We start from the raw sequence: 25,842 nt of genomic DNA, 5'->3' as shown, positions 1-25,842 counted from the left end.
ACTTAGCGTGTTGTCCCGAGCATTTGAGGACTCATTCGCACACACGTAGGTAGTGCTAGCATAGGTCGTAGCTGTGTAGTTCCGAAACAGAAGCTTCCTGAAGAATATAAAATCCTTATCCCTGAGGTGCCCTATTGATTAAGATCAGGAGCTGCCAGTAGGCCATCTGCTGGGATGGTAGCGTAGACGATCACCAGGTGTAACACCAAGGTTTAAGATCTTAGCATTTTTTTTATAGAGGATGTCCATAATTAAAGTTCCAGTTTCAAAATTCTGTAGAAAGAGAACCACTGCTCAGAATGACGTCATACTCGTATTTGAACAGCATATTATTGACGCACGGGGAAATGTCGCGGAACAATAATTAACGAAAATTTTCCCAGTAGATGGCACAGTAAGCGTGTTAACGTAAATGTGGTCGGCTACAAATGACAGATGAATCGCAACACGATGGCTATATTTGAGTTGCACATTGCACCACTCATGCTGTTCAACGAGCATGACTGCACAACTTCGGCAGTCAACAGTTGTGGCACTGTTAGCTGAGACTATTCATCACGGCAAGATCGTACGGCAAGGTCGTACCACATCGGATGGGTAAAATCAGTTTTTAATTGTACTGGGGTCAAAAGCCACATAAATAGAAAAATAAGATCGGTTTTTAATTTTTCTGAAACTGGCAGAACGTATCTTCAGTATTCTGTCCACCGTTTTCGAAACAAGTTCAAATCGAAAAACAGCATGTTCCACAACAGACCGGGGTGTCTCGGGAGTCACGTTGAGAATGCGCTGCGCAGTGCGTGCCTTGAATTAAGCTACGTTCATAACTAGAGCACTGAATACAACATCTTTCAGATAATGCCACAGGGAAAAGCCACTCGGATTAAGATCAGGAGATATGAACAGCCTGGCTGTAGGGAAATGACGGCTGATAATTCAAGCATTGCCGAAATGCTTTTGTAGCATCCGCTTCAGCCAGTTGGTTGTGCAAGGCGCAGAGGAGAGCCTCTTGCATAAAAATTATGCTGCCCATACATCTGCTGGTAAATAGTTGGAATGACGTTGATGCGCAAAAGACTCTCACAACGTTTGCCAGTGACGGTACAGGTAATAGCATTGGGTTGGGTTCTTTGGGGAAGAAGACCAGACATCGAGGTCATCGGTCTCATCGGATTAGGGAAGGACGGGGAAGGAAGTCAGCCGTGCCCTTTCAAAGGAACCATTTGCCTGGAGCGATTTAGGGAAATCACGGAAAACCTAAATCAGGATGGCCGGACGCGGGATTGAATTGTCGTCCTCCCGAATGCGAGTCCAGTGTCTAACCACTGCGCCACCTCGCTCGGTCAGGTAACAGGACCCCTAGGATTCATCTATTCGAAAGAACACGGTCCTACGATAAACGACGCCGTCAACTTGCACACCACAGTCATCTTTGCAGAATCAAATGGTACCGGTTGATGTGCGTGTGGATTTTCCGTTACCCATATTCTGCAATTCTGCTTATTGACATCTCCTTGGAGACGGAAATGAAGTTCATCTGTCCACAGAATGCTGCATGGTCACTCATTGTACATTTCCATGCGAGCAAGAAATTCCAGAGCGAACGTTTGTCTTGATGGCAGGTCAGCAGGAAGCAACTCCTGAACCTGGGTAACTACGTGAGGATAGTATGGCAGGGTGTTTTGTAGGATTTTATGCATCGTGCTCGCAGGCTTGTCCAACGTGCGGGCGATTCCCCGGGCACTGTATATATACACACACCATCGATCGACCTCTCCTGCACTGCTGTGGCCACATCTTCGACGGACCTAGGATCAACTACTTTCCTTCCTCTGCCACATTACACTAAACGAACCTGTCTTTTCGAATTTTGTTATCATTTTCTTCAGACCCTTAGCAGACGTCGGAAACAAAGCTCTTTTCATACCCCCTGAGTGTCCGGAACTTCTGCAAGGCTACTGGCGCACTGTCACTGTTCTTGTAAAAGAGCCTTACCAGCAGCACGAGATGCTTCGTGGAGACAGTCGTTTTGGGCGTCTCGCATACAAACAGAGGAACAGCTGAGTGCCGTGCGACTGTTAGTGTGCACCTATCGATCAAATTTTTGTTAAACTTTTTTCGTTCCATGACGTTTGCTCTGCATCCTCCTGTTCAAATTTGACGTCCTTCTGACCAGTGGTTCACTTTCTACAGCCTTTTGAAACTGGAGCTTTAATTACGGACATCCTGTGCATTTATTTTTTCACCAATTACCAAATTGCTTGAACTACATTACAGATCTGGAAGCAAATATTTGATTACAGTTGTATAGAAACTCCTGTAGCTATCTGGAAATACAGCCTTCAAGAGATTCCAGAAGACGATTGTCGATATTATAAGCAGTACTAAATATTCGTAAATTTTAAACTTCCTGGCAGATTAAAACTGTGAGCCGGACAGAGACTCGAACAAGGGACTTTTGCCTTTCACGGGCAAGTGCTCTACCGTCTGAGCTACCCAAGAACGACTCACTACCACTCTTCACACCTTCAATTCTGCCAGTACCTCGTCTCCTACCTTGCAGACTTCAAAAATTTCTAAATTCATAAATTTATTTCCCCATCACCTTGTAAGAAGAATTTCTACGGAAAACCAAAGAACTATCATTCAGAAAGAAATAGTTATGTTTTTGTAGATAATTTATTTTAAACCTTTTATTGTTGACACAGTTGCTGCTCATTTATTTGCACATTGTTTGTCTTATGTACTGCGATAACTTTTTCTTAGCAGAACCTCACTGTGTGGACTCAGCGAAACGACTTACGTATGACTGATAGGCCGTTTCCCTGGCGTCTGCCTCAACTACAGTAGGAATAAGATAGGTCCCTCACACGAGCACAAAGGCGAGTCCGATGACGAATCCTTGCTCGTTGTTTATCTCGGTAAGCGGCGACAGCGTGGCGAGGTCGCGCCGCAGATACCAGGGGTACAGCCCGGAGTTCTTGAAGGCGACACTGACGATGTAGCTGGGACTGCCGCTGGTGCCGTTGTAGGCGGCCATGGTGGGTGGCTGCGGCTGGAGGCTGCTGTAAGCGTTCACTTTGCCGTCCGCCGCCGCCGCCGCCACCAACGTGACCCTCAGCTCCTCGCCAGAGGTCGCGTTCCCCAGGTACCTGCCCACCGCCACCAGCCGCCTGCCAGCGGCCGACATCTGGTTGCTCTCGTAGACGCGAACCTCCAGATCCTCCGCGTAAGGTGACTTAGCCCAGGAACCTATACAGCAACAGGTGAATTCAACAGTCTCATACCAGCGAGGGTATCCGTACTCGTCACTGCAGTTGACCGTCCTTAATTCAAAACTGTCACAATTCCTACAGCTAGTTACACTACTGGCCATTACAATTGCTACACCAAGAAGAAATGCAGATGATAAACGGGTATTCATCGGACAAATATATTATACTAGAACTGACATGTGATTACATTTTCACACAATTTGGGTGCGTAGATCCAGAGAAATCAGTACCCAGAGCAACCACCTCTGGCCGTAATAACGGTCTTGATATGCCTGGGCATTGAGTCGAACAGAGCTTGGATGGCATGAACAGGTACAGCTGCCCATGCTTCCAATGTGCGTTCACCGCGATGTCGCCAGACATGGACGCGACCATCATCATGCTGTAAACAAAACCTCGATTCATCCGAAAAAATGACGTTTTGCCATTCGTGCACCCAGGTTCGTCGTTGAGTACACCATCGCAGGCGCTCCTGTCTGTGATGCAGCGTCACGGGTAACCGCAGCCATGGTCTCCGAGCTGATAGTCCGTGCTGTTACAAACGTCGTCGAATTGTTGGTGCAGATGGTTGTTGTCTTGCAAACGTCCCCATCTGTTGACTCAGGAATCGAGACGTGGCTGCACGATCCGTTACAGCCATGCGGATAAGATGCCTGTCATCTCGACTGTAGTGATACGAGGCCGTTGGCATCCAGCACGGCGTTCTGTATTACCCTCCTGAACCCACCGATTCCATATTCTGCTAACAGTCATTGGATCTCGACCAACGCGAGCAGCAATGTCGCGGTACGATAAACCGCAATCGCGATAGGCTACAATCCGACCTTTATCAACGTCGGAAACGTGATGGTACGCATTTCTCCTCCTTACACGAGGCATCACACCAACGTTTCACCAGGCAACGCCGGTCAAGTGCTGTTTTTGTATGAGAAATCGGTTGGAAGCTTTTCTCATGCCAGCACGTTGTAGGTGTCGCCACCGGCGCCAACCTTGTATGAATGCTCTGAAAAACTAATAATTTCCATATCACAGCATCTTGTTCTTGTCGGTTAAATTTCGCTTCTGTAGCACGTCATCTTCGTGGTGTAGTTTCATATTCCATGGGTCATTTGCCCGATAAATCGCAATGATGTGGAACGAGTCATTTTTAGGTACATATCACAACTTAATTTGTAAATATGGCTACATGGTGAACATATATACGAGGGGCGTTCAGAAAGTAAGCTCCGATCGGTCGCGAAATGGAAACGACTATGAAAATCCGATAAAGCTTTGCACAGATGTGTTGGGTAGTGTCTCTAGTATAACCCCAGTTAGCATCACGTCGCTCTTCTCATTTCTGAGCTCGCAGTGAGTGCGTAAAGATGTCTAGAAAATAGTGTCTGCCGCCAAGTACGAGGGCCTGGTGAGAAATTTCGCCTAAAGCTATGCAGCTAATATTACATAACTGTCGTGCTGTTTCGTCTTCACGACAGTTCTCAGACGCATTCTGCAGGGGCAATGAAGATGCTCCTGCATCGTTTTCAAATGGAAATGTTAGATTACCCACAATACAGTCCGCAATTGTCTCCCCCTGAGTTTCATCTCTGGTCATATGAACCGCTGTCTTTGAAGACAACATTTTGACACAGACAACGAGGTGTAGGCCAGCGTGGAGAATTGGCGGAAAGCACTGGCGGCTGCCTTCTATGATGAGGCTATTGAAAAGTTGGTACAACGCTATGACAAAAGTCTAAGTCAGAACGGCGACTACGTAGAGAAGTAGCTGAAAGGTGTAGCTAATTGTTACAAGTAAAACATTTCTGATGTTCACTGTGGTTTCAATTTGGCAATCAATCGGAGCTTACTTTCTGAACAGGCCTCGTAAAATATCTTTCTTTCTTTCTTTTTTAAAAAAGTATCTACAGACGCGAGTTAGTAATTCCTACCCACCAACTTTTACAGTAATGGTTCCCAACTCTTCTTAAACCATTACTCCTGAGTGCATTCGGACATTAGCTAGTACCCCCACACTCTGCCTCCCCGTTCCTCCCCCCCCCCCCCTTCTCCCTTCACCAAATTATCACCAGCTTTTTTTAATAGTGATGATCTTTTGTAAGTAATTTCGTTTCGTGACTGCACAAAATCGAATAGTGTAGTTTTTATCCCTCAGGAAATTTCATTTTACCTCTCGGGAGTTAATTACCCCCACCTTGGAAACCACTGTTTTGCACATTACGATAACAGAAATTCTTCACAGAATAGGAGTTGTCAAAGAGAAGCTTTTTTAAGTTTTGCTGTCAAATTTTACTTTGCTATCTGTCAGACATTTTATATCACTGGCTAAGTGATCAAAAGTTTTTGTTATGGACAGAGGTGTACGAATTCCGATTGTAACCTGCCTAAACTTGCCTGTTAGCCAGGCAGGCAAGCTGCTGCAGGCTAGCAGCAGAACGGGCAGGCTGCTGTACCCCCATACAAGTCAAGGTGCTACCAACCCGAGCAGGCTAAAGGAAGCTTGCTTGCCTTTCCGTCATCCCGCTGTACTACGCTACGTAGCAGTTTATTCTGTTCGCTTCCACTGCAGTGTTATGAGTAGGGTTCGGGTATCACCCGAGTATCACGAGCCTCAGTGAATATATATCCATTCTGATTCATTGTAGGCCAGAAAATAGTGGATTTTATTTGTTCTTTTTTTCCTTTTTTGTCCTATTTCTGCCTTATTTATTTACTGATTTCGATATTAACGGTTTTCTCTGCACCTTCGCTCTCTTTCGACTAATACTGGTTGTTCTCAATTCGAACCATCATGAGGTCACCTCTAGTACATGTTTTCTGTAGTAAAAAGAACCATCTCTGAAAATAGATGGTTCTTTTTACTACAGAATAGGGATCCTTTTCACCTAAAAACCTGAAGATGTCTATTACACTGGAGTCGCAACAAAAGGAAGGTTTTGGAAGTCTAGTTTCTGTAACCTTAAAGTGTTTCAACCAAGTATGACCCCAGTTACACCAATTTTGATGACTTTTCGTAAGATGTGTATTGCGGTTTCCTTGAATTCATTCTAAGTGGCCAAAATAGTACATTCCAAATTCAACAAATGGATTATAGCAATCATAAAGTTCATTTTTCACATTATGTTAATCTATAAGGGTCGCCCAGAAAGTAATGCACTGCAATTTTCTCTGCAACAATTCTTTATTGAAAGTACTGAGAATTGCACAAACACAAGAATGGTGTTTTATCCACACACCGTATTTTTCCACGTAATCTCCATCCCGTTCTGTGGCCCCACTCCAGTGCGAAACAAGAGCGTGTATGCCGTGTCGGTACCAATCCTTGTCCTGGTGGCGAAGCCAGTGCCTCACTATGTGAGTTACCTCCTCATCTTCCTCAAAATGTCTTCCACGAATGGAATCCTGTAATGGCCCAAACAAGTGGAAATCTATGGGGACTAGGTCAGGGCAGCAAAACACCTCCTGGGTCGTTGTGCCGCCGAAGTGGCCGGAAGCACATCTTGATGTTGTTAATGTGTTAACATATGCTTCTGAATTAATGGTACCGCCTCTTGGCATCACATCAGTGAGAGTCAAACCTTCACAGTCCCAGAACACGGTGATCATGACCTTAGCGGCGGAAGCACTTGCTTTGAATTTTTTCTTATGTGAGGAATGGGAATGGGAGCATTCCATCCACTGTCGTTTTGTTTTGGGCTCAGAATGGTGAGCCCAGGTTTCATCACATGTCACAATCTGTGACAAGAAGGCCTCACCCTAAGCTTCAAAACGTTACAGCAAATCGAGACAAATGTTTTTTTCTGTGCGATTTTTGATCTACTGTTAGACACTGCGGGACCCATCTTGCACACACTTTTCAATAACCAAGAGTGCGAATAATTGCAAACACACTTCCTTTGCTGATTGACAGATGCAACGCCAACTGCCGTGTCGTAATGCGTCCGTCCTCACGAATGACAGCATCATCTCGCTGCAACATGTCAGGTGTGACAGGCTGTCGCTGGTCTCCCAAACCGCTGCAAATCGTGGAGCTCCGCCGAACTGCCTTCTGATCACCTCACCCTCCGTGCCCAGCGACTCACTGCACTTGTGTCGACGACAGACGCTCCATAGACTTTGCACAAGCGTTTGTGAATATTCCCCGCAGTTTCTTTCTCTGCAGTAAGAAATCCAATGGAAATGGAAATGTCGTGTGGCTAGGGCCTCCCGTCGGGTAGACCGTTCGCCTGGTGCAGGTCTTTCGATTATGACGCCACTTCGGCGACCTGCGTGTCGATGGGGATGAAATGATGATGATTAGGACAACACAACACCCAGTCCCTGAGCGGAGAAAATTTCCGACCCAGCCGGGAATCGAACCCGGGCCCTTAGGATTGACAGTCTGTCACGCTGACCACTCAGCTACCGGGGCGGCACGGTGCTTGTAACGTACATCACCTACAGACGCCATTTTGAAACTGTCCTGCAGCAACGCTATCTGTCGGAAGTGACAGAAACCTGTCGCGCTCATTCGGGAGACCTCAAATAATACATACGTAACGTTTCGCATTCGTAACAGTGTTGTCGGCTGAGAAAAAAAATGCGGTGCATACTTTCTGGGCAACCCTCGTATAAAGTATATGTCTGGAAACAGAAGCTTTTCTGTCGTACTAAGCTTTCTTAGCACCACGTTACATACCACAACAACGAATCCTACTCCTGTTATACCGTTTTCTCCTGCTGTTATATTACTCTCTATTCATTTGACTAGAAATCCTTGTCTTCTTTCCATTTAAAAATCTGTACTATATCTAGACACTATTTCGCAATCTTTTGCCAATGGAGAGAGCATCATGACACTTTTTTTATTGCAGGCCAACTGTGCTGTGATACACGTTACATGTCTTTAATACAGTGGTTTCCACTGTCTTATGCAGCCTCATGCCGGTGATCATTGCTGATTCTTCCGCCTTTAGGAGCAGTTTCCCATCCCAAGGACAAAAGAATTCCCTGAACCTCTGCCTGCGCCTCTGCCGTCTTTGACATGGACGTTGGCTGAATGAGGGTGACTTCTTATGCCGGATGTCTTCGGCCGCCATTGCTTACGATATTTAATCAAAATTCAAGCGGTGGCGGATTTCGATCGCCTGACCGAGGACGTTACTAATCAAAGACGTTGCCCCTATACCACGGGTACAGTAATGGAAGTATATAAATTTTGCATGTAAGTGATCAGACATTCTGTAATTATATGTGTCTTATTATATGACAAATTACGACGTCGGCAAGCGTGTGATTCAAAAAAATTGGCCCTTAGTACTTCATTTAGTTATTGACCAAATTTAAAAGTTGAAAATGGTATTACAATCCATTCATTAAGAGGGATAATCTTACGTTAAAGGTTTAAAATAATAACAAGCCAAGAATGAAAGTTTGTGTATATGTCAAGAGGCCGTGTAGCGTGCACATTACTCAGATTATATTCAGCCATTATTTGAGAATCGTAGCACTAAGCGACTTCCGACGAACTTGACACATATTTTCAAATCTTTCCAAAATTATTTCTCACTGACACCCCCTACAAAATAATGTAAGAATAAAACGTTTATTTCTTACTGCACTTTTGCTTTCATGCAATCCAGAACGACGTTTTCATTTTCTACTTCATTATTACGAACTCTACTTGCAATAACTCTTACTGCCAGTATCGAAATGTGCTACTGAAACTACCTACAAAACTATATCGTTGTAATATTGACGGGGTTTTGGGCCTTCTTCCATAAAGGATTTACGTGCTCAACGTAAAATATTGAACACGTCAATTTATATGTTAAGCAGAAAGTTGTCTGAAGTTATTTCATACATGGGACTTCAGTTATTTAAAGAATCAGGGATAGGTGAGTTACTGGTATATATTCCTGACATCGTCTGTATGGAAGCCATCTGCAATGTATGATAATTGGAGAAAACTTCGCAAGTCAAGATCATTAGAAAATCATTTTATTGAATGACCAGCATGAGTTGCCAACGTGTGAAACAAAAATGAAGGAGTGCCAGCTGGTGGTGAACATCGACACTGATAATCGCTGCAATATAGTTATGTTTGCGTTTGTACATAGTACTTCTATATTTGACATCGCAACGTGCAGCGACCTTCATGGTAGTGGGAAGTGCGTATGCAGTGTGAAGCGACATGGAACACTGATGGACAATTTGTTGTAAAAAATTTTAAGCTTAAGTTCCGACGGAATAGCTCTGTCGAAACCGGTCATTCAATAAAATTCTTTTTTAGCGATCTTGGCTTGTGAAGTTATATGCAGTTATTGGGTTACTGGAGTATTTGAACATCGGTTTACTGAAAACTGAACAGTGCCGGATCAGTCCGGCTAGACATTGGAGTCCTTACCTGCAGACTGGTTACCGCTCTGGCAGTAGCTGACAATCTGCGAGGGCAGTACGAGGGCGGTGAGGTTGACCCTCCGGTTGAAGTACCACGTCTCGTTGATGGGGCCGGACGCTGAGCTGTACAGCATGTCGTAGGTGGCAGGATCGCGGAACACCTGCTCGTAGTGCGGGTACTTCAGCCCTGTAACCAACAGCACACACTCTCTCGTGTCACTGGGAACTAATTACGAGCAAGGATCAATACAGCCTTGACTGCTTCTGCCAAGTACGATATGGGGTGTGGCCCAGTGACTCAGTGTAGACGCCGATTATATTACTTTCCACTAAAGAATATTTATGTCTGGGGATGGAGGAAACAGGAATTTTTAATTAAGTTTCAAAAAAAATGCCTCTGAGCACTATGGGACTTAACTGCTGAGGTCATCAGTCCCCTAGAACTTAGAACTACTTAAACCTAACTAACTTAAGGACACCACACACATCCATACCCGAGGCAGGATTCGAACCTGCGACCGTAGCGGTCGCTCGGTTCCAGACTGTAGCGCCCAGAACCGCTCGGCCACACTGGCCGGCGCAAGTTTCAAGAAGAAATATTTAATAACTTAAGGGTAAAAGAACAAAAAGTGAGAAAGTATCAGACTACAAATCTAAAGGTCTTGTGTTCGATCCCCGTTCAGTCTTAGGTTTTATCATCTGTCGCTTCTGTCACATCTGGCAATATTTGCTGATGTCCAAAGCGCTGGGCTGCACCGTGGTTCGTTATTCACGTTAAACTACAGATCCCCTCTACAACTGGCTCGATAAGTCAGTTTAAAGGTGGCAGAAGGCAACAGCATACCACCTCCAACAGGACAATGCCTAGCACCTGGAGTTCAAAAACAAACTTCGGATGTAGGTACACCTCGGCACAAGGTGCCTCATTTTTGTTGACAGAATTTAGTGAAATGTTTTGTAAAGGCGGTATTTGATAGGTTACAGAAACTTTGGGAACTGCATAACATCATAACATAATACACAACTGCACATTTCTGTCTAGTTCAGACTACTCTCGGATCCTAAACATGCATTCAACTGTGTATTCCAGTTTTTATCCAACTTGCTACACATACCTCTTTCTGTCTGGCAAGAAGCACTGTGTGTGGCTAACAACCGCCTACGTTATGGGTGGGATTGCTGGTGGAGAAGTGGTGACACAGATGCATAACTCAAGAACTTTTGGAGCAATTTCAAAGAAATGTTGTGTATACGAAACCCGTTGTTTGTGCTGTATAAAATATCTTCTGGTTAACATACCCCTAGCACGTCTAGGGTTGGGATGAGTGTGAGAAACCATGAAGTGTAAAAATATTAGATAACAACCGATATTAGTACTGATTCCTTAGCTTTCGGGGTCACTAGGCACATTGATGGCCGGGCGGGGGGGGGGCTGAGGGGGGGGTGGGGACAGAGGGTTGGAGGTGGGGATGGGAATGCAAAAGCAACGACATCAGCAGCAATATATTTCTGTAGCGCCTCAGGCAGTTTCTACGAAACTTAGCGCAAGCACAAATTGCTGTGTCGAACAGACAGTAAGACACCTTTAGCATCCCTTTAGCTGACAGTGGGAGTGAAAAGGAGTGACAGCTCAAGTCAGGGATGCCTGGAGCGATATCATTCACAGTTGATATAAATATGACTTCCTCTTGAAGATAAATACTGTGGGAAGCCGGTCGGGGCTGGAATGGGGATGAAAAGAGACATATAAAAATGTTCTAAAACGACCTGTTAGTACACTCCTGGAAATGGAAAAAAGAACACATTGACACCGGTGTGTCAGACCCATCATACTTGCTCCGGACACTGCGAGAGGGCTGTACAAGCAATGATCACGTGCACGGCACAGCGGACACACCAGGAACCGGGGTGTTGGCCGTCGAATGGCGCTAGCTGCGCAGCATTTATGCACCGCCGCCGTCAGTGTCAGTCAGTTTGCCGTGGCATACGGAGCTCCATCGCAGTCTTTAACACTGGTAGCATGCCGCGACAGCGTGGACGTGAACCGTATGTGCAGTTGACGGACTTTGAGCGAGGGCGTATAATGGGCATGCGGGAGGCCGGGTGGACGTACCGCCGAATTGCTCAACACGTGGGGCGTGAGGTCTCCACAGTACATCGATGTTGTCGCCAGTGGTCGGCGGAAGGTGCACGTGCCCGTCGACCTGGGACCGGACCGCAGCGACGCACGGATGCACGCCAAGACCGTAGGATCCTACGCAGTGCCGTAGGGGACCGCACCGCCACTTCCCAGCAAATTAGGGACACTGTTGCTCCTGGGGTATCGGCGAGGACCATTCGCAACCGTCTCCATGAAGCTGGGCTACGGTCCCGCACACCGTTAGGCCGTCTTCCGCTCACGCCCCAACATCGTGCAGCCCGCCTCCAGTGGTGTCGCGACAGGCGTGAATGGAGGGACGAATGGAGACGTGTCGTCTTCAGCGATGAGAGTCGCTTCTGCCTTGGTGCCAATGATGGTCGTATGCGTGTTTGGCGCCGTGCAGGTGAGCGCCACAATCAGGACTGCATACGACCGAGGCACACAGGGCCAACACCTGGCGTCATGGTGTGGGGAGCGATCTCCTACACTAGCCGTACACCACTGGTGATCGTCGAGGGGACACTGAATAGTGCATGGTACATCCAAACCGTCATCGAACCCATCGTTCTACCATTCCTAGACCGGCAAGGGAACTTGCTGTTACAACAGGACAATGCACGTCCGCATGTATCCTGTGCCACCCAATGTGCTCTAGAAGGTGTAAGTCAACTACCCTGGCCAGCAAGATCTCCGGATCTGTCCCCCATTGAGCATGTTTGGGACTGGATGAAGCGTCGTCTCACGCGGTCTGCACGTCCAGCACGAACGCTGGTCCAACTGAGGCGCCAGGTGGAAATGGCATGGCAAGCCGTTCCACAGGACTACATCCAGCATCTCTACGATCGTCTCCATGGGAGAATAGCAGCCTGCATTGCTGCGAAAGGTGGATATACACTGTACTAGTGCCGACATTGTGCATGCTCTGTTGCCTGTGTCTATGTGCCTGTGGTTCTGTCAGTGTGATCATGTGATGTATCTGACCCCAGGAATGCGTCAATAAAGTTTCCCCTTCCTGGGACAATGAATTCACGGTGTTCTTATTTCAATTTCCAGGAGTGTATTTCTTTCCTGTATTTAGTTACTTAGTTGAAGTATGCAGCGCAATATGTCATTTATCTGTGCCTTTCAGTGTGCCAAATAGGTCGTAAGTATGTGCACTGCAGAGGGCCAATAATTTTATCAGTATGTGTCGGGGCCAAAGATCATGCCACACGGCTGATTGACGCAGATGCGTTTACCATCGTATAGTGCAAAACAGATAAGAAACTAAAATGAGTACAACTACCGATAAAACATAAAGCGAACGTGAACATTGAACAACGCGTGGGATCAATCTGTTACCACAACTTTTATTAGGCATTCACATTCACTGGTTTCCCCAACTCAAAACCAGATTAGCACGTTTCGTCCTAACTGTGGTGTCACCGCCAGACACCACACTTGCTAGGTGGTAGCCTTTAAATCGGCCGCGGTCCGTTAGTATACGTCGGACCCGCGTGTCGCCACTATCAGTGATTGCAGACCGAGCGCCGCCACACGGCAGGTCTAGAGAGACTTCCGAGCACTCGCCCCAGTTGTACAACCGACTTTACTAGCGATGGTTCACTGACAAAATACGCTCTCATTTGCCGAGACGATAGTTTAGCATAGCCTTCAGCTACGTCATTTGCTACGACCTAGCAAGGCGCCATATTCAGTCACCATTGATATTGTGAATCATGTACCGTCAAGAGCGACGTTCATCATTAATGGATTGAAGTTAAGTATTCCACCAGCTACGTCCGTTTTTCTAAATTCTAATTTCCTTGTCCTGTTCCAGACCTCACGCCAGCCTGCGTGAGCTAAAACACGTGCCTTTCGGCCTCCTCTAGTAACACGGTGTTGGCTCTCCTGCCAACCACAACACTAACCTAGACACGGGCTACGCTACAGACCCCCACAACCAAATCGATCGATTTCAGCCGAGCGCCAGTTGTACCGTGCGCCTTTTTGGAAACTCGTCAAAATAACGGAGAATCAGTTGCCAGCGACAGTCTCTCGAATGTCAGTTTGCTTGATACGAAACTGAAGTCTAATATATGTCACATATGACGTCAATATTTTTTAGTGTATCGTGATATGCGCCAACTTTTAAAGAGACAGTGAAGCCCGCGCCACTGAATATCGAACTTTCTGCTACTTCAAATCTTGCAACTGTGAGCTTGCCTAGTCTTGACGCAGAAGTCTATTACCCCACAGCGGGAAACTGCCGCCTGTCATCGTCACATCTCTGTGGCGGTTCGTTCCACACAGAGAGGATGCTGCACCCTCTGCGCCATATCCGTCGCAGCCGCACAGTCTTATTATCATTCAAATTTATTCTCAGACTTTCTGCAACACGAATTCGCGACATAATAACAGACAGCTTCTGCGTCTCTAGCGAAGAAAATTCTCAACAAGAAAGCACATAGCTGTTTCTCTGTATGCTTTTCAAAAGATGAGCCCCAGACATTAAAGAGAAGAGATGAGATAAACATTGGCATCGATGCGTACCAAGTAACTTACAAATTTATTGCATTACTTTGCCAATTGATGTAAAAGACGCCAAAGAAGTTACGATATTGCAGCGCCTATGTTATTCTGAATTACGATATGAAGTTCCTTTGCATACGCATACATGTCCGTAGTAACAGGCAGTGCAGCGACTATAGCCGTTATGAAGTACATTAAATGTATTCGCAACTGCGAATATGGACAGTCATCAGCTGTATAATGGAAAGACGACAACGAAAATTTGTGTCGGACTGGGACTCGAACCCGGATTTCCCGCTCATCGCGAACGGTCGCCTTACCTTTTTTTAATGTAATTTTGTTCTATATTGTTCGTTGACTTCGTTCGGAGCGGACGTCCGATTACCTCCGTTCAGGTTGTTCGTTGATGCGTTAGTTTTTCTTCTTTTTTTTCTTTTTTTCCAGAGGGTAGCTAGCCCTTTTTTCTTCTTTTTCCGTAATGTTCATTGCGTTTGGTCTGGGCGGACGTCACAGGACATCCGTTCAAGTTGATCGTTGATTCCTTTACTCAGTTTTTTTTTTTTTGTTTTTTTTTTTTTTAGCACAGAAGGTCAGCGCCTCTCTGACCGAACACGCTGAGCTACCGTCCCGGCAGCATTTGGATATCCGTGCACGACTCACGGCTAGCCCCAAACTTCCATATGTCGTCAAATATATGTCCATGACCTGTACTCGTACATCCACTATGTACATGCCCGTACAGGGGAGACATTTTACTTGAAAGTCGCTTGCCCGGTGTCGGCGGAATAAACACGATATTACAGTGCCAGCGTATTTTGAATTACGAAGCAAAGGAACTTCTACAGATGATGGTAATCCATACTCGTAATTGCGAATACATTTTACGTGTTTCATAAACGCTGTAGTCGCCGCAGCGCCTGTTCCCATGGAAATGCATAATATCCAAAGCAACTGTGCATCATAATTCAGAATAACGGAGACACTGCAACATCGTGTTTGTCCGCCGATACCGGGCAAGTGACTTTCAAGTAAAATGTCTCACCTTTACCGGAATACTCACAATGGATGTACGAGTATGGGCTGCAGACGCATGGCTGACAACAGGTGGAAGTTTGGGTGTGGCCGTGATTCTGCATGAATAGCCAAATAGTAAGGCGACCGCTCGTGACAAGTGAGAAAAACGGGATCGAGCCCCGGTCTGCCAAAGTTTAGGTTGGTTGTTTTGGGGAAGGAGACCAGACAGCGTGGTCATCGGTCTCATCGGATTAGGGAGGGAAGTCGGCCGTGCCCTTTCAGTGGAACCATCCCGGCATTTGCCTGGAGTGATTAAGGGAAATCACGGAAAACCTAAATCAAGATGGCCGGACGCGGGATTGAACTGTCGTCCTCCCGAATGCGAGTCCAGTGTCTAACCACTGCGCCACCTCGCTCGGTGCCAAAGTTTTAATTGTCGTCTTTCCATTCCTCAGTTGATGGTTGTCCATAATCGCAGTTGCGAGTACATTTAATGTAGGGTAAAGAGGTTCGTCAGTATTTCAAGTTATAACGGCTAAAATGGTCACCCGATCACCCATTCCAGCCACAAATTGCCTATATTACGGCTTCGATGGGTAACAAAAAGTTATTTTCGGCAATTCACGTATTTATTGAGCGAATTTAAAAATTTAAACTGCTGGGTTATAATCTGACGTTATAGGTGTAACACAATAAGACATCTGATATACTTACGAAGTATATGTATATACATATACAGGGTGGTCCATTGATAGTGACCGGGCCAAATATCTCAAGAAATAAGTATTAAACGAAAAAACTACAAAGAACGAAACTCGTCTAGCTTGAGGGGGGAAACCACATGGCGCTATGGTTGGCCTGATAGATACCGCTGCCATAGGTCAAACGGATATCAACTACTTTTTTTTTTAATAGGAACCCCCATTTTTATTACATATTCGTGTAGTACGTAAAGAAATATGAATGTTTTAGTTGGACCACTTTTTTCGCTTTGTGATAGATGGCGCTGTAATAGTCACAAACGTATAAGTACGTGGTATCACGTAACATTCCGCCAGTGCGAACGGTATTTGCTTCGTGATACATTACCCGTGTTAAAATGGACTGTTTTCCAATTGCGGAAAAGGTCGATATCGTGTTGATGTATGGCTATTGTGATCAAAATGCCCAAAGGGTGTGTGCTATGTATGCTTCTCGGTATCCTGGATGACATCATCCAAGTCTACGGACCGTTCGCCGGATAGTTACGTGATTTAACGAAACAGGAAGTGTTCAGCCACATGTGAAACGTCAACCACTACCTGCTACAAATGATGATTTCCAAGAACGTGTTTTAGCTGCTGTCGTGGCTAATCCGAACATCAGTAGCAGACAAATTGCGCGAGAATCGGGAATCTCAAAAACATCGGTGTTGAGAATGCTACATCAACATCGATTGCACCCGTACCATATTTCTATGCAACAGGAATTGCATGGCGACGACTTTGAACTTCGAGTACAGTTCTGCCACTGGGCACAGGAGAGACTACGGGACGATGACAGATTTTTTGCACGCGTTCTATTTAGCGACGAAGCGTCATTCACCAACAGCGGTAACGTAAACCGGCATAATATGCACTATTGGGCAACGGAAAATCCACGATGGCTGCAGCAAGTGGAACATCAGCGACCTTGGCGGGTTAATGTATGGTGCGCAATTATGGGAGGAAGGATAATTGTTCCCCATTTTATCGATGGCAATCTAAATGGTGCAATGAATACTGATTTCCTACGTAATGTTCTACCGATGTTACTAAAAGATGTTTCACTGCATGATAGAATGGCGATGTACTTCCAACATGATGGATGTCTGGCGCATAGCTCGCGTGCGGTTGAAGCGGTATTCAGTAGCATATTTCATGACAGGTGGATTGGTCGTCGAAGCACCATACCACGGCCCGCACGTTCAACCGATCTGACGGCCCAGGATTTCTTTCTGTGGGGAAAGTTGAAAGATATTTGCTATCGTGATCCACAGACAACGCCTGACAACATGCGTCAGTGCATTGTCAATGCATGTGCGAACATTACGGAAGGCGAACTACTCGCTGTTGAGAGGAATGTCGTTACACCTATTGCCAAATGCATTGAGGTTGACGGACATCATTTTGTGCATTTATTGCATTAATGTGGTATTTACAGGTGACCACGCTGTAACGGCATGCGTTCTCAGAAATAAGTTCAGAAAGGTAAATTAATCACATTAGAACAACCGAAATAAAATGTTTAATCGTACCTACGTTCTGTATTTTAATTTAAAAAACCTACCTGTTGCCAACTGTTCGTCTAAAATTGTGAGTCGTATGTTTGTGACTATTACAGCGCCATCCATCACAAACCGAAAAAAGTGGTCTAACGAAAACATTCATATTTCTTTACGTACTACACGAATATGTAATAAAAAATGGGGGTTCCTATTTATAAAAACGCAGTTGGTATCCGTTTGACCTATGGCAGCGCCATCTAGCGGGCCAACCATAGGGCCATCTGGTTTCCCTCTTCAAGCTAGACAAGTTTCGTTATTTTTAGTTTTTTCGTTTGACGCTTATTTCGTGAGATATTTGGCCCGGTCACGATCAATGGACCACCCATATAATGTGTGTGTGTGTGTGTGTGTGTGTGTGTGTGTGTGTGTGTGTGTGTGTGTGTGTGTCTTGTGGCAGCATAATTCGTGGTACGTAAATTACCCAGACTACATTCATCCAGTATTTGAGGATGAGAGCATTTTGCGAGTTACAACTAAGTCTATACATAATTTCAAACATTTTCTAAACTTTTTATCGCTTACGGATCCATTAGGTAATTAAATGAAAACGGTTTATCGCTTACTGAACGTTCGCTCTTCATGCTGTAGCACTTTAGCATCAAGCATGACGTTTTAATTTGCTATTTCTTTACTACTGGTTCTATTTGCGACTCCTTTTATAGACAGTCTCCACATATACGTCCCACCTCCATAGCTGGGGTCGCTAAAGCACAAGTGTGCAGTGTCGTTTGACTTGGAGGTGATTCGGTTCGAATCCTGATGGCGTATGAAATTTTCACTGCCAGTATTAGACCAGCAAGGGGAAGGGAAGTAGCTGTGTAGAGTTCCTGACGATGTCTTTGCGCCAAAGCCCTGTTCCAAACGTCTCTGCAGTGAGACGTGAGGGCCTGTGACACTGTTGATAGTGACCCGTTAGTCGGATGGGAACGTCAAGCTCGGCGGTCCTCTTCGTGTTATTCGAGAGCAGTTGGCTATAAGGTTTTCATCTACGACAACACAAAACCAACACTACACTGTATACACACTCACCACAGTCATCCATACCACACAGATACACGCAAACACTTCATAACAAGCCGTAGAAAAGCACTGGCATACCATCTCCACTAGACTTTGACATGAGCGGCGATGCAGGAATCCTACATCCTCTCCCCTTTGTTCATATCCTGAGTATGGGACTATGTATAGGGTGACAAAACGTGTAAATGTCACTACAGATATTCGGATTTAGGTTATGACACGTTCGATATGCCTGCTCATCATTAGCGATGATGTGGTGCAGACGGATAGCGAAATTCTGCGTGACCCTCTGAAGTGTCGGAACGTCGATGATGTCGATGACCTCCCTAACGAATGTTTTCAGCTCAGTAATGGTTTTGAAGTTATTGCTGTACACCTTGTCTTTAATATAGCCCCACAAAAAGGGGTCGCATGTGTTCAGATCCAGAGAATATGGCGGCAATTCGTGGCCCATTCCAGGGTCCTCTGGGTACCCCAGAGCTAGAATGCGATCCCCAAAGTGCCCCTCCAGGACTCTTCTGCTGGGGTCGAGCTCTGACTTGCATGAACCACACGTTGTCGAAATCAGAATCACTTTGAATAATGGAGATGAAATCATCTTCCAAAACCTTCACGCATCGTTCGGTAGCCACCGTGCCATCAAGGAATATCGCAACTATTATTCTGTGACTGGACATTCCACATCACACGGTCACCCGTTGAGAGTGAAGAGACTTCTCCATCGCGAAATGCGGATTGTCAGTTCGCTGGATGCGCCAATTTTGCTTATTGACGAGCCCATCCAAATAAAAATGGGCTCCGTAGTTAACCAAACCACATTCACATCAAAGTCCTGTTCGGAAATTCTGTGGACCATAGTAATGGCGAAACACAACCCCTGTTCCATGACCCAGGGGCTTAATGGCTGATGGGTTTGAACTTTGTGTGGGAAGGGCTGCAGATGTTCAACAACAATTTGTCGCAGTGTCTCCAATTTGTCGCACTGTCTCCTGGTTGATTCCCACCTGTTATACAACTCGTCTGATCGATTTCCTGGGGCTGGTTTGAAACGCAGCACGTGTCTTCTCGATGTTTTCAGGCCTTTCACCATTTTTGGACACCGACGTTGCCAACACTGTCATCACGAACACTACCAGTTCTCTCAAACTTGCGAATCAAATTCCTGATTGTCAGCACACTTGAACCGGTTGTCTTCAGCATGAACTCGGTCGCAAACTTCCTTTGAACCGTAGTTGGGCTGTTATTGCTCGCATAGTAGGCCTTCTCAAGTGCTATACGCTCAGGCACGCTTTACCGCGGCATTTTCACATGAAAATGGCCAACGACAAGGCGAGGGAGCTGCGCCTACTAATTCCCATCATGCTCCGCGGCCAACCGTGCAGTTTGGACGTCCTAACGCAAACCGTTCAGAAGGTATGACGGTTTTATTTCATATAGTTCAATAATTACTACCCTGTACTATCCACACATACAACTTAATGTACCTACAAAGTTATATTATTGTGCGACACGTAATTTATAATAAAACTAGCTTTTCAAAAAATTTGCACGAAATTATATTGCTGGATTGCAGTTCAATGAGTTTACTTGTATAACTTATTTTTGCTATGCTCAGGCCTAAAATAAATGTTTTGCAATTGGAAAGAGGTATATGAAGCTTGCACTGACAGTAGCTGGGACCATTGGGGAAAGTTTTTGCGGTAGAGGTCGACAGAAGATGGCGGGTACAAACCCTAGTGGCAGAAAATTTGTTTCACCGCCAGTGTCTGTTCATCGGCGTGATTGTCTGATTCCTTGTTATAAGTGAATTTAGTTCTGGCGCATGTCATATCCCTTGAACTGATGTGTTCCGCAAATGTATTAACCCATATTTAACTACGTACTTTAAAGTTAATTGAAGTTGGAGGGGGGAGTGGGAGAGGAGGAGAAGGGAAGGCAAACTAAAGGAACTACCGATGTCAGCTGCATCGGCACTTTATGTGGAATCAGCGCCGATGGATGAAAATGTGTTCGGACCGGGATCTCCAACTTGCTAGGCTGTTTCTTTAACCACTGCACCACCCGGACACAATGCTTATCGCAGATGCGTGGATTACATCGGTACGCATTCCCACACAGCGCCACCTATCCACAGCCCTGTTCATGTCCTCTATGCTCGCTACTTAAACATTCCCGCAGAAGGTCGAACGTAATTGTGCATCCGAACTGAATGTCGTAGATTCATTGCCCATCGAGGCGAATCTCTTCTTCCGGTCATGACCGAAAGAACAGATGCCACGCGTTCATATACACTCCTGGAAATTGAAATAAGAACACCGTGAATTCATTGTCCCAGGAAGGGGAAACTTTATTGACACATTCCTGGGGTCAGATACATCACATGATCACACTGACAGACCCACAGGCACATAGACACAGGCAACAGAGCACGCACAATGTCGGCACTAGTACAGTGTATATCCACCTTTCGCAGCAATGCAGGCTGCTATTCTCCCGTGGAGACGATCGTAGAGATGCTGGATGTAGTCCTGTGGAACGGCTTGCCATGCCATTTCCACCTGGCGCCTCAGTTGGACCAGCGTTCGTGCTGGACGTGCAGACCGCGTGAGACGACGCTTCATCCAGTCCCAAACATGCTCAATGGGGGACAGATCCGGAGATCTTGCTGGCCAGGGTAGTTGACTTACACCTTCTAGAGCACGTTGGGTGGCACGGGATACATGCGGACGTGCATTGTCCTGTTGGAACAGCAAGTTCCCTTGCCGGTCTAGGAATGGTAGAACGATGGGTTCGATGACGGTTTGCATGTACCGTGCACTATTCAGTGTCCCCTCGACGATCACCAGTGGTGTACGGCCAGTGTAGGAGATCGCTCCCCACACCATGATGCCGGGTGTTGGCCCTGTGTGCCTCGGTCGTATGCAGTCCTGATTGTGGCGCTCACCTGCACGGCGCCAAACACGCATACGACCATCATTGGCACCAAGGCAGAAGCGACTCTCATCGCTGAAGACGACACGTCTCCATTCGTCCTTCCATTCACGCCTGTCGCGACACCACTGGAGGCGGGCTGCACGATGTTGGGGCGTGAGCGGAAGACGGCCTAACGGTGTGCGGGACCGTAGACCAGCTTCATGGAGACGGTTGCGAATGGTCCTCGCCGATACCCCAGGAGCAACAGTGTCCCTAATTTGCTGGGAAGTGGCGGTGCGGTCCCCTACGGCACTGCGTAGGATCCTACGGTCTTGGCGTGCATCCGTGCGTCGCTGCGGTCCGGTCCCAGGTCGACGGGCACGTGCACCTTCCGCCGACCACTGGCGACAACATCGATGTACTGTGGAGACCTCACGCCCCACGTGTTGAGCAATTCGGCGGTACGTCCACCCGGCCTCCCGCATGCCCACTACATGCCCTCGCTCAAAGTCCGTCAACTGCACATACGGTTCACGTCCACGCTGTCGCGGCATGCTACCAGTGTTAAAGACTGCGATGGAGCTCCGTATGCCACGGCAAACTGGCTGACACTGACGGCGGCGGTGCACAAATGTTGCGCAGCTAGCGCCATTCGACGGCCAACACCGCGGTTCCTGGTGTGTCCGCTGTGCCGTGCGTGTGATCATTGCTTGTACAGCCCTCTCGCAGTGTCCGGAGCAAGTATGGTGGGTCTGACACACCGGTGTCAATGTGTTCTTTTTTCCATTTCCAGGAGTGTACATATTCTATTTTTACTGCGAAAATATTCTGGACCTAAGTTCCAAATCTAAGATATTTTTCAATGTATTTTACAAGAGTTCTGTTGTTTTTTATAGTAAGATATTGCTTGTTAATGACCCTGTAGAGCAGTTAACAGCAAAATAAATAAAAAATAAATAATGTGTTGCACAAGTACCGCTCCGTCGTGGTTACAGCAACGGTACGGCTGTCTGTATTGCTGAGGTACGAAAGCAACCTCATCGTGCAAGCCCATTGGTCATGAATAAATTATGAAGACCTTTCATATTTCGTTTTTTTTAACAGTATAGCCCCCCCCCCCCCCCCCCCCCGATGAACCATGGACCTTGCCGTTGGTGAGCAGGCTTGCTTGCCTCAGCGATACAGATAGCCGCCGTACCATAGGTGCAACCACGACCGAGGGGTATCTGTTGAGAGGTTAGGTTAGGTTAGGTTAGGCCAGACAAACGTGTTGGTCCTGAAGAGGGGCAGCAGCCTTTTCAGTAGTTTCAGGGGCAACAGTCTGGATGATTGACTGATCTGGTCTTGTAACATTAACCAAAAGGGCCTTGCTCTGCTGGTACTGCGAACCGCTGAAAGCAAGGGGAAACTACAGCCGTAATTTTTTCCCGAGGGCATGCAGCTTTACTGTATGGCTTAATGATGATGGTGTCCTCTTGTGTAAAATATTCTGGAGGTAAAATAGTCCCCCATTCGGATCTCCGGGCGGGGACTACTCAAGAGGATGTCGTTATCAGGAGAAAGAAAACTGGCGTTCTACGGATCGGAGAGCGGGATGCCAGATCCCTTAATCGGGCAGGTATGTTAGAATATTTAAAAAGGGAAATGGAAAGGTTAAAGTTAGATATAGTGGGAAATAGTGACGGTCGGTGGCAGGAGGAACAAGACTTCTAGTCAGGTGAATACAGGGTTATAAATACAAAATCAAATAGGGGTATTGCAGGAGTAGGCTTAATAATGAATAAAAAATAGGAACGCGGCTAAGCAACTACAAACAGCATAATGAAATTATTATTGTAGCAAAGATAGACACGAAGCCCACGCCTACCACAGCAGTACAACTTTATATACCAACTAGCTCCGCAGATGACAAAGAGATTGATGAAATGTATGATGATATAAAAGAAATTATTCAGATAGTGAAGGGAGAGGAAAATTTAATACTCATGGGTGACTGGAATTCGACAGTAGGAAAAGGAAGAGAAGGAAAAGTAGTAGGTTAATATGAACTGGGGGTAAAGAATGAAAGAGGAAGCCGCCTGGTAGACTTTTGCACAGAGCATAACTTAATCATAGCTAACACTTGGTTCAAGAATCATGAATGAAGGTTGTATACATAGAAGAGGTATGGAGTCACTGGAAGGTTTCATATAGATTATATAATGGTAAGACAGAGACTTAGGAACCAGGTTTTGAACTGTAAGACATTTCCAGGGGCAGATGTGGACTCTGACCACGATCTATTGGTTATGAACTGCAGATTAAAACTGAAGAAACTGCAAAAAGGTGGACATTTAAGGAGATGCATACGGGGTCTGAAGATGGCATAGTGAAATGCTGAAACTGGTAGCCTTCAAAATGAAATAAAATGACAGCTTAAGTGTCACGGCTGTTGGTGAATTTCATTGATACTGACGATATATCGACATCTGTAATACCCACATATAGTTCTTGAACAGTTCTACTGAAAAACAGCTTCATGATTTCTGTTAATCCTGAAACTTTTGAATTATAAACCGAAGTGTTGATTCTGAGAATTAAAAATGCGTTAATGTACAAATTAAATTGCTTAGCAATAAGTATTGTGGCAATATTAGATAAAACGCTACAGTAACTGTCTACAGACGTTTGGTTCTATCGGGTTTAATATAAATAATACTAAGTAACATTAATGTTGACCATCTCACCGAATAAGATTGAAATAACCAAAGAAACAAGAAACCCATCAAAACTCTAATGTCGTTACGGAAAAGCTGTTGAAAGGCTAGCCCAATTCGTGTATAATACCCATGGTGGGTATCGGCTTAACGTAATTATTATTCTTAAAAACATCATGTGTAACCAACAAAAGACATTACGACGGATGTTTTATAAAAAGACAATAAAATTAACATTTTTTAAACGGGTCATAGGAATCAACATACGAGTCATGTAAAGGTTTACATGAGCAGTTTTTAGAGTTTATAGTAATATACACTGAAGAGGTGTACGGCCGCCTAATATCGTGTAGGACCCCAGCAAGCACGTAGAGGTGCCGCAACACGATGTGGCATGGACTGAACTATTGGAGTAATGAGTTACTGCTCAGTTGCCAGTAAAGGGTAAAAGTACAGACACGACAAGGATCAGATAAGTGCCCAACTAAGCTGTAACAGCTACGCTAAAATGAAAAGACTGATTCTGGGTAGCAAGAAGAATTTGATTACGGTGTAAAACTGTTCGAAACAGTGTGTGTATAAAATGTGATACCTTTGCACGTAGCCAGAAGCAGGAAAGCGGCGATCGAATGACGAAGCATGGCGGCAACTTTCGTCGAATGCAGCAGTGAACTGGTTGCCAGCCCTTGCGCTGTCTCTTTCTTATATTAGGCCCTAGACACTGCATGTCGTGGCTTCGTGTCTCACGTCATCAGATGAGCTAAATACCTCAACATCGAAAACAACTTTCTCCTTCCGCTGTCGTGCTAACGCTCTGCGATCCTAATTCAAAAGACGACCCACTTTTGCCCATTTCTATGACTCTGCTCCCTGGTCGTTGACCCACTCTTGAGATGGCAGCAGCAGTAAACAGTAGCGAGAGCAGCGAGTGGTCTGCGTCAGAAAACAATTCATTGGCCTCAACAAAATGTTCGTCTTCGACTGGTCTTCCTTCCTGAAGTCCGCATTTCTATCCGTACTCTGCAAGACATCTTACGGTGTTCAGCGGACCGTACTTCGCGCACTACCGTGATTTTGCCTCTTTATAGCTCAATTCACCGACGAGGTAACGGAGTGGTAAGAAACTAGACTCGCATTAGAGACTCCAGTGGCTCAAATCCACGACTGGCCATCCAGATTTATGTTTTCTGTGGTTTCCCTAAATCGCTTGAGGCAAATTCTGCATTCTTCCCTATCGGAGCTTGTGCTCGGACTCTAATGAATTCGCCGTGGACGAAATGTTTTTTTTTCTGTTCCGTTCGTTAATGGTGCGTGTGAGGGTGACTTCCAGTGAGCCTCAGTACGAGATCGGATTTCTCTTATCTTTCTGGTCTTATCTCAAAACTTCAACAGTAATACTCTCCGTGAAGCACAACGCCTCACTTTAATGCCTACTACTCATTTTGTTGAGCATGACGCTCTCGTGCTTTCCAGCCGAATGTGTGACGAGATGTACCAGCCATACGTAGACCAGCTGTGTCTCTTGCAGTAATCCTATTTGGTACGGGTCCCCACACTGGTGAGCAACACTGAAGAATAATTGAAGAATCACAT

General features: G+C 45.8%; 2 protein-coding genes across 3 annotated transcripts in view; one reads left to right on the top strand and one right to left on the bottom strand.

The window, feature by feature from the left end:
* LOC124595519 (adenylyl cyclase 78C-like) overlaps positions 1–25,842 on the top strand; it is a 736,208-nt gene that overhangs the window by 411,528 nt on the left and 298,838 nt on the right. The gene's annotated exons all lie outside the window — the stretch shown is intronic.
* Positions 2,709–24,911, bottom strand: LOC124595521. Its single transcript, XM_047134289.1, has 3 exons — positions 24,842–24,911; positions 9,658–9,837; positions 2,709–3,252 (listed from the first exon to the last, which is right to left on the bottom strand). Exons 1-3 carry the CDS (start codon positions 24,888–24,890, stop codon positions 2,867–2,869), a joined length of 615 nt encoding a protein of 204 aa, XP_046990245.1. The 5' UTR covers positions 24,891–24,911; the 3' UTR covers positions 2,709–2,866.

Source organism: Schistocerca americana, chromosome 2, assembly GCF_021461395.2.
Source record: "Schistocerca americana isolate TAMUIC-IGC-003095 chromosome 2, iqSchAmer2.1, whole genome shotgun sequence".
Classification (NCBI taxonomy): Eukaryota; Metazoa; Arthropoda; class Insecta; order Orthoptera; family Acrididae; genus Schistocerca; species Schistocerca americana.
This window is presented reverse-complemented; position numbering and strand designations above follow the sequence as displayed.